This window comes from Zingiber officinale, chromosome 1A (assembly GCF_018446385.1).
Source record: "Zingiber officinale cultivar Zhangliang chromosome 1A, Zo_v1.1, whole genome shotgun sequence".
Taxonomy (NCBI): domain Eukaryota; kingdom Viridiplantae; phylum Streptophyta; class Magnoliopsida; order Zingiberales; family Zingiberaceae; genus Zingiber; species Zingiber officinale.
Genome location: NC_055987.1, coordinates 145,734,626 through 145,744,678, shown reverse-complemented (window position 1 = coordinate 145,744,678; position 10,053 = coordinate 145,734,626). Strand labels below are relative to the sequence as shown.

Below are 10,053 nucleotides of genomic sequence, written 5' to 3'. Positions count from 1 at the left end.
GTCACAAGGTGATGTTGGATCTCAACATTCTTGTAACTTGGGTAGTAATGATGTGTTGCTAGATACCGCTCATTACTTATGCTCCTAAATGGGTTTAGGGGCATTGCCAATATTACAAGAACCTATAGGGTCACACACTAAGGACAATTAGATGGAGATTAGGTTCATATGATGAACAAAGAGGATTAGATTCATTTGATGAATCAAATTGGATTAAGAGTAATCCTAATTGGGCTAATTGAGTTGGACTCAAGTTGATTCATATGTTCAATGAATCTAATTTAGATTATGACTCATTGAATCAATTTAATTAAATGAATAAGATTCATTATATTAAATTGGCTTGAATTAAATGGTTGGATTAGATCAACCATGAGAGAGATTAAGTCAAGTTTGACTTGACTTGAGAGGAAGATAAAGAGTCAAGTGTGACTTGACTTTATGCCACCTCATTGGTGAGTTGACATTAAGTGGACTAATGATGATGCTCCACATCATCATGGTTACTTAAGTGAAGTGCCACCTCATGGGAGTTACCAAGAGTTGTGACTCTTGGTATCCCATGGAGGTTACAAACCACATAAGTGGTCGGCCACTTTATTGGATGAAATAAGTTTCATTTTGAAAGTGTAACTCTCATCTTCTTCCTTGCTCCAATTCTTCTCTCCCTCTCCTCTCCATTGCCGAGATCTTCTTGGAGTGCTAGCACACTCAAAGGTTCTCCCTCCATCGAGTTGTTCGTGTGGATACGCATAGAGAGTTGTCTACCTTGACAACTTGAGATCCGGCAACTCCTTGGACGAGCGGGATACGAAAAGGGCACGCATCGAAGGTATAAGCTCTTCTTCTTTGTAGATCTAGAGTAGATCTAGGTTTTTGTAAACTCGTACTCGTATGTTTTTCAAATTTTATTCTTCATACGGATCCGTTGGCTAGGGAGATTCGGGGTTTCCGCTACGCGAAAAGCGGTTTTCGCGGCCCGAAAATCCCAACAGTGGTATCAGAGCCACGTGCGAAGACTTGTACGAGTTTAGTTTTTGATTTTTATGAAAAATATAGCTTATGTGATTTTCTGTAAATTTACGTTTTTATGGATTTTCATGAGTATTTTTCTCGTAGAAGCGAAGCACAAGTGTTTATACACTTGTAGGCTTCGACTACCGAGAAGATTTTTCCAAAACGGCAAGGTTTCGCCCCAAAACTTTTGGGACAATGGAATAAGGCGTTGTAGGATCGATTAGGGACACTCGCGATGGTTAGATCGCGGGTAGGGTTGTTGGAGTGTATACTGAAAGCCTAAGCTTTTGTAAACATTTATTTGGAATAAAGAATCACATTTGGTCAAATTATCTACATTTGTTTGTAGTTGTTCAATTAATTTATATTGTAGATAACATAGTATGTGGTGTCACATGCAGAAGATAATGTTATCAGTACCTTATAAATTATAAACAGTAGCTCACGACCAAAATGGAAAGGAACAAACCATTAGAAGGTCGTAGTGTAATTAGGTATTAGTTTATCTTGATTATATAATTACACTAGTACACTCAGAGTGTATTGAATAGGACCATTTGAGGTCGTTTCTTTTCACTACAACAAAAACCTTCATAGACATCGGTTTTCCACCGGTGTCTATTTCATTTTCGACCGATGTCTATGAAGCCGATGTTAAAAGTCTGCCATTTTAGACATCGGGTTAAAATCGGTGTAATATCACTTAACGACACCGGTCTTCGAATCGGTTATTAACCGGTGTAGTATCACTTAACGATACTGTTTCATCAACGGTGTAAAACCGATGTAATATTGTATGTTAATAACACCAGTTTTGGCAGCGATAAATGACCGATGTAGTATTAGTTAATAACACCGGTTTTGCAGCGGTGGAAACCCGATGTAATATGTATATTTTTTAACAGCACAAATTTGATTTCCGAAACAATGAAAAACCGACAATAACAAAAAAAACACAAATATTCACAAATTATACAAATATTCTTCATTCAATAATATCCATAAAATACACAAATATTCACAAATTATATAAATAATCTTCTTACAACAATATCCATAAAATACCCAAACATTCTTTTTACATCAAAAGCTAGCTAATAGATATCAAAATCAAGGTAGAACATTCTTTTAACACATCAAGGTAGAACCGCACTTCAAATGTAATCTAGCATGCATTCAGCCCACTCGAACCGCACTTCATCAATTTCAACTCTGGAGTACTTGAGATTTGTAAACTGTAAAAACACATAAATCCATCATATGTCAAATAACTAAAACAAATGTGTACATGTATCAAATAAAATAGAATACTGAGTTTTTAAAGGCTGCTGGGGAAGATAACGAATATAACATAGAATCTAAAACTTTCATATATGACACTTAGTATATGCTGCTTAGAATATAACATAGATAATTTGCTCCTTCTAATTCAAGTGTACAGATTGATAAGAACCGACAGCATCATTCAACAACTTACTAGGCATGATAATGGTTCAAAATGCTAAAATGTATGTTCAGCTCCTATCCTATAATATTCGAAATCTACAGCAGAAAAATTAAGAAAGATATATCAATGCACCAGATATTCATCTATCAATTTTCACAACCCAATGTATTGCCTTTAGCAATGTTGTAATTCCCTGGTTTCTATCAAAGTTCTGGCAGGGTAGACAAGTATAAAAAATATTAATTTTCAGCAAATCATGTTGTGCTTACTGTACAGATTATAAAAATTAAATATGCACAGAAAGTGAATAAAAGAATCACTGTGAGAGACATACCACCTAAACTAACTTATGAAGGAAGAGAGCAAATAAAATTTTACAAAGAGTAAGGGAGATGCAATAATTCTACAAATGAGATAAAAGCGTTAGCACAAAGTTGATAAGATTCCAGGAAGGCATAAAGTTAGTTCTCCATAGTAGTTGTCCATTCAAATTGGTCAATTTAGTGACAAACTCATAAGATGGTGATCACTAAAAAGAAATAACTAAAAAGAAATAATTAATCAAGTTAAAGGAAATATATGTACAATTGCCAGTCTTTTTAACTAAGAATCAGAAAGATACAACTTAACTTATCCTAGCTTGACATTTGAATTACTAAATTTTGATTCATTGTAACAGATCATTGGCCAAAGAAGGCAGATTTAACAGGAGGTTGGCAACTTCAAACAGTAGAGTAATGAGGAGCTGGAGATGAAAAAGTGGTAGAATGAAGTGGAAGAAGATGGCCAACATTTTGCAAAACTTTTTTGGCCTTTGGCACTAGTTATTATGCACACATATCAAGGAATTTCTATTATTGCATCTAATGATTTTCTTAATCAACTTTAACTTACCCAAACAAATACAATGCACAAAATAAGATGAGTAAATAGCGGAAACATTCTCCATGACGAGGCATTCCTTTCAAAGATGAGGGAAAGTGCAGAAGATTGCAGTGCTGCGAAGAAGCACATCACGACGTTCATGGTGAGTTTGGCTGGGTAGATCTCACAGATGGATGCCTGAGAATACTCATGATTAACATAACGTAGTAATTAAAAGGGAAGTGACAACACAAGGGACACCATTGACGCAATACCTGAAGAACAAGCGATACACTGCATGCAAAATATCCAAATAGCATAAGAGCAGAGACTTTAAGCCAAGCATCGCCTTTCTCAGGACTTTCGAAATGAAGTTGGATCATAGGTGAAGTAACAAAGGCCCCCAACAAAATGACCTTTCCAAAATGTGAAGATCAGGGCACCAGTGATGCAGAAGATGGCCCCTGCAAGCTTGGCCCTCCCTCTTACAGTCTTCAAGTTGAGCTTTTCCATCCTGAGCAAAAAAAGACCAAATATAGAATGATATTTGAATGAACTAAATTCACTGTAAAATTACTTGGAATTAATATCTGAATCAACCTCAGTACAATTGCCAATAAGAAAGTAAAAGCAGGAATGACATTGCCCAAGGCACTGGCAACAGTTGGAGAAATGAGATGGAGTCCAACGTAGTATACATTTTGCTGAATTGTTATACCCAACATAGCAAGAATGAATATTTTTAGCATGACACCAAATGAGAAGCTGGGTCTTCGATTCCTACAACCATGAGATGAGTTTAAAAACATTCAATTTGTAGTCATATATCTTATTCTCAACAATTCTAATGAGACATGCTCCTTGAACCTTTCGAGCACATAAGCAAGAGGAGCCAAGATGAGCATGGCAATAAGGTGCCTGTACACTACGAAGACAAGTGCACTTAGTCCTTGTCCTAATGCAAGCTTGCCGAGGATGCTGGATCCAGCATACGCGAACTGGGACACAATCATATAGAAGTATGGAGCACATGCTTTCACAGAGGCCATGATCTCCTCACCAAATTGTTTGTGACAATTTTTATTGTCCTTGGTTCTTTATAAAGGAAGAAAATCATATTGATTCTGTCAAACAAACAAGTCTAAGATAGACAAATGCTTTGAAAGCTAGGAATAGAAAAAAGATGAGAGAAAAGCAGGCAAACAAGTGCCAACAAGCTACATCAGACTCCTCTATCTGTTGTATCATTTTCTCCAGCAAACAGACAAATAAATCATCTCGTCGACAAGATGAAGACGACTGGGGAGAAAAGCAGGCAAACAAGTGAACTTTATTCTCATCGACTAGGGTTTCTGGAATTGAACAAGAAGAAGAAACCATGCATACCTTTGCTATCAATCTCGTCGACATGGCTCTCCTGACCTTTGATTTTGATGCTGAACCATTTTTTGATGAAGGCCTTAGACCATGACAGCTGCTCCCAAGAAAGTGAGGAAAGAAAACATGCCCAAATTGAATATGGTTCAAGAAGGAACATGATTTTCAAGGAAACTAAGCTCTGCATTTTAAGAAAGAAGTTCACTTAAAATAGTTGTTTTTAGTTAACTTGTGAACTAAAAAAGTCTGATCATCGTCTAATTCTTGTTAGCCATCTCTGCTCACTATTGAATATGGATCTGATAGAGAAATTAAAAAAATATGAACAATTGAATGTTTTCGCTTAATCAACATGAGAAGATGTAAATTACCTCTAGGATTGATGGTGCATATGGTGTTCTTTTCAAGACTTTTAGTCACTCTGCAAACATGTCAAGAGTTTGAAGATGGACAAGAAGATTAATTTACCATGAAACAAATAATATAAAGCCGAAATAAATAAATGCTTAGGGCATATTTGAAGGAAAACATCAAATAGCAAAAGATGAGATTATAATATGTATAGCCAGCCGTGGTTATATTTCTTCAAATTTATTAACATATAAAGCAATGGTATTCAAATTGTTCACACATGCTATTAGTCTGCCAAGAACATCATCAAATTTTAGTAATTCTTTTGCAACTTTAACAGAAGCATCAATTGCTTTAGAACTTAGTTGTATTTTTCCTTCTCATGAATACATCAAGTAAATCAGTTGTGTTTTAGAACTGTGGGAAACAACACCCAAGGTGAGACATGCATAAGACTTACAGAAAAGACATACTGTGGTTGCAGAGCAATCATCTAGTAGAAATCAATTCACTAACAATTATTGAATTGAATCAGAGATGTAAACCAGAGACACGCAGGTCACTCTAGAATAATCATTAACAGTGGTTGAACTGAAGACAAGATGTAAACCAGAGAGACAGAGGGGAAAAAAATGCAGGCAATGATTTGAATGGCATCCGGGCATCTGTAAATTTCCAGAAAACCAGATGTATTGATCACAATAGAACAAATTAATGAGCAAACAATGAGCTACCTCAATGTCATCAGCAAGGTCGCTGCCGTGAGAAGGAAAGGATCCCATACTTTGGCCATTTTTATTCCAAAGTGATATCTTTTTATCGTCACCAGCACTAGCAACCACTAGGTCTGCACGAACAAAGATTAAACTTTAGTAAGATTTTTCCACCGTAAAAGTCAGCCACCATCCGCTGGATTAACAAAATTAACTAAGTTATAAAAGATACAAAATAAACTTGAATGATGAGTCAAGGGAAAATTAAATTCTGACGGCACTAGACAAGGATGAAGCATGCCCTTATACAAATCGAATAGTGTAGATCCAAGGCAAAGCAACAAATTTCCAAGAGAAGTAAAAAATGCAGATACGCAGTTTCCTAGTAATTTTGCTTCAGAGAGTAACGCATCCCAGACTATCGGGGGAAAAAAAAAGAGAGGCTAAAATCGAGCAAACAAAACCCTCCGACACAAGCATAACAGAAATGCACAGCAAAGAGGAAGAAAACAGATAGTGTGATATAAAACGAGGCGGGAAAGCGTTTTTACTGGTGTGGTTCCACTTGACGGAGTTGATTTGAGATCCGGGGGAAAGCGTGTAGCTGAGGGTGTAGGGATCGCCGACATCCACCGTGACGTCGAAGAGCTTGACGGTGTCGCTGCCGCAAGTGGCGAGAAGCGAAACTGATGAATCCACGAACCGCATCTCTCGATTTCTCCTCGCTAGATCCACACAGCAACGGACAGTCCACTAGGGTTAAAAATTGGGGAGGAAGACGAGAACTGAGAACATACCCCATGGGAGGAGTTGACCCATGCTGCTCCCATGCTGTAGGAAAGAAAAGCCATCATAACCGCAAGCTCGAACAAGACACCAACTTCTAGACATAGACGAGCTTCCTTATGTACCAATTCGATGGGGGAAATCGAGAAGGGGCTCTTTTCGTAGAAGACCCCGATGGACTAGGAGCCCTCGCTGTCCGGACAGCACCCGACGAGGGCCGGATCAGGGGTGCGTTGAGATGCAGAGACGACGAACCAGTAGAAGACGACGACGACGAGCCCGGATACAGTTATAGAGCCGAGGAGGAAGGCCACGGGGAAGGGGGATCGACCGAGGAAGCTCCAGCCCCGCGTCAGCCCGATCCGCGGCGATATGTAGCCCCAAAAGCCCTTAGAGCGCATCCCTAAAAGGAGGATGTAGAGGATTAGGGTTTCGCGAGAAGCCCAAAAGAGAGCGCGCTAAGAAAGTCCGCCAGAATTTTGGTCCATAGACACCGGGTTTTAAAAACCGCGGTTAAAATCGATGTCTATTAATGAAAAAAGGCGCTTATAGACATCGGCTAAAAAAACCGATGTCTATGAGCGAAAATCTGCGCTCATAGACACCGGTTTTTGGAAAAACTGGTGTAAAATACTCAAAGACATCGATTTTTGCTTAAAACCGTTGTTGTTCCACCGATGTCTATGAGGGTTTTTCTTGTAGTGTTTATACTGACTTTATAAAGGAACAAAGACCTCAGTTATTATGGAAGTGTGTGCTCTTAATCCTAATATAATAACAAGCACATATATTTGATATTTATTTCTTTAATTTATCAATGGGTGAGATTTAGTTCGATGAATCAATAAACCCGATAAGTTGGGAAATGATATCACTTATAGTGTGTGTTGTTGATTATAGAAGGAAACTGTGTCCTAGAGATACTAGGTTGATAATGTCCCCAAGAGGAGCTCATAAGGATTGTCATGTTAAACCCTGCAGGTGGACTTAGTCCAACATGACGATAAGGTTGAGTGGTACTACTCTTGGACTAAGATATTAATTAAATGAGTTGTCAGTAACTCACTTAATTAGTGGACATTCGATATCTTAAACACAGGGAGACTAACACACTCATAATAAGAAGGAGCCCAAAAATGTAATTTGGGATTGGTGCGGTAGTTCAATAATAGTTCTCTAGTGGAATGAATTATTATTGATAAAATTAAGTTGTGTGTTCGGGGCGAACACGGGATGCTTAATTTTATCGGGAGACCAAAACCAATTCCTCCTCTCGGTCCCTATCGTAGCCTCTTATTTATAGAGTACTATACCCACCTTCTATACCCACCTAAAGGGGGTCGGCCAAGCTAGCTTGGAATCAAGCTAGGGCCGGCCTAAGCATGGTTTAGGGTGGCCAGCCCTAGCTTGAACCCAAGCTAGAGGGGCCGGTCATAATTAAATTAAAAAGAATTTTAATTTTAATTTTTATTATGTGGAAGATATAATTTATTAAATAGAATTAAAATTAAAATATCTCTCTTGAAAAGGATCTACAAAAGATTAAAGAAAAAGATTAAATCTCTTTCCTTATTTGTAGATTGGAGAAATATTTTATTTTCTCTTTAAAAATTATTCACATGTTGAAAAATTAAAATTATAGAAATTTCTTTTTATTAACTATGAAGGGATTATTGAAGAGAAATTTTATTTTTAAAATTTCCGGAAACAAATTAGGAAGTTTTAATTTGTTGATTGAAACTTGTCTAAATTGCTTCTCTTTGATGTGGCCGGCCAAGACATGTTGTTTTAAGAAATTTTGTTTAATTTTTCTTAATTGATTCATGTCAAGGAAAATTAAGGAAATTTTATTGTAATTAAATTTCCTAAATTACCAAGGCCAAGGAATATAAAAGAAGGGGAGGGGGTGCCTTCATGAGACACAACTTCTATTATTTCTCTTCCTCTTTTCCTTGGTGTTGTGGCCGGCCAACCTCTTTTCTTCTCTTCCTCTTTGTGGTGGCCGAATCATCCCTATTGCTTGGAGATCTTGTGGAGGTCGGATACTACTTGGAGAAGAGGAAGAAGAAGGAGAGAAATCTTGCATCCCTTGGAGCTTGGTTGGTGATTTGTTCTTCATCCTTGGTAAAGCTTCCTTGTTGTGGCCGAACCTAGCTAGGAGGAGACGAAGGTGGTTGGTGGTTTCTCATCTCGGAAGATCGTTGCCCACACAACGTCCGAGGTTAGAAGAGGAATACGGTAGAAGATCAAGAGGTCTTTCTAGAAGGTATTGTTGGTGCAACCTTAGGTCAAGGTTGACCTGATTGACCCGACTCGAGTTGACCTGACTCGAGTTGACCTGACTCGAGTTGTATTTTGATGTTTGACGAGAATAGAAAAGTTGTATCTTGATGTTTGACAAGAATACAAACTTGGGAGATTGTGGGTGCAACCTTCGGTCAAGGTTGACCTGGTTGACTCGACTTGAGTTGACTTGATTCGGAAAAGTCCAAGCAGGGAGCTTGGCACGAGAAAAGTCCAAGTATGGAGACTTGGCACGGAAAAGTCCAAGCAGGGAGCTTGGCACGGGAGAAGTCCAAGTATGGAAGCTTGGCATGGGAAGTCGGAGAGGGCTCGATAGCTCGTTCTTCGGACTAGGTCAGAGAGGGCTCGGGAGCTCGTTCTCTGGACCGGACGAAGTCGGAGAGGGCTCGGTAGCTCGTTCTCTGGACTAGGTCAGAGAGGGCTCGGGAGCTCGTTCTCTGGACCGGACGTGGAAGTCGGAGAGGGCTCGGTAGCTCGTTCTCCGGACTAGGTCAGAGAGGGCTCGGGAGCTCGTTCTCTGGACCGGACGAAGTCGGAGAGGGCTCGGTAGCTCGTTCTCTGGACTAGGTCAGAGAGGGCTCGGGAGCTCGTTCTCTGGACCGGACGTGGAAGTCGGAGAGGGCTCGGTAGCTCGTTCTCCGGACTAAGTCAGAGAGGGCTCGGGAGCTCGTTCTCTGGACCGGACGAAGTCGGAGAGGGCTCGGTAGCTCGTTCTCTGGACTAGGTTAGAGAGGGCTCGGGAGCTCGTTCTCTGGACCGGACGTGGAAGTCGGAGAGGGCTCGGTAGCTCGTTCTCCGGACTAAGTCAGAGAGGGCTCGGGAGCTCGTTCTCTGGACCGGACGAAGTCGGAGAGGGCTCGGTAGCTCGTTCTCCGGACTAGGTCAGAGAGGGCTCGGTAGCTCGTTCTCTAGACCGGGAAGGCTTTAGGGTTTAGGGCTGGGAAGCTCTAAGGCATTGGATCGGTCTGGTGACCGATCCAGTGATACTCTGATTGTCTGGATCGGTCTGGTGACCGATCAGTAACCAAACAGAATGTTTTTGTGGGTTAACTGATCGGTCTGTAGACCGATCAGGAAGCGATGGACTTCAGAGAGCAATAGGAGGGGATCGGTCTGTGGACCGATCCACCTATAGTCTGATCGGTCCATAGACCGATCAGACTTCGAAGCCAACTCTCTGTGAGAGTTGGTTGA

The 10,053-nt window shown here is 39.9% G+C and overlaps 1 protein-coding gene across 1 annotated transcript; it reads right to left on the bottom strand.

Moving 5' to 3' along the window:
* Positions 1–3,678: 3,678 nt before the first annotated feature.
* LOC122004585 lies at positions 3,679–6,477 on the bottom strand. Its single transcript, XM_042559451.1, has 4 exons — positions 6,321–6,477; positions 5,791–5,903; positions 3,929–4,108; positions 3,679–3,842 (listed from the first exon to the last, which is right to left on the bottom strand). Exons 1-4 carry the CDS (start codon positions 6,475–6,477, stop codon positions 3,708–3,710), a joined length of 585 nt encoding a protein of 194 aa, XP_042415385.1. The 3' UTR covers positions 3,679–3,707.
* Positions 6,478–10,053: the final 3,576 nt, after the last annotated feature.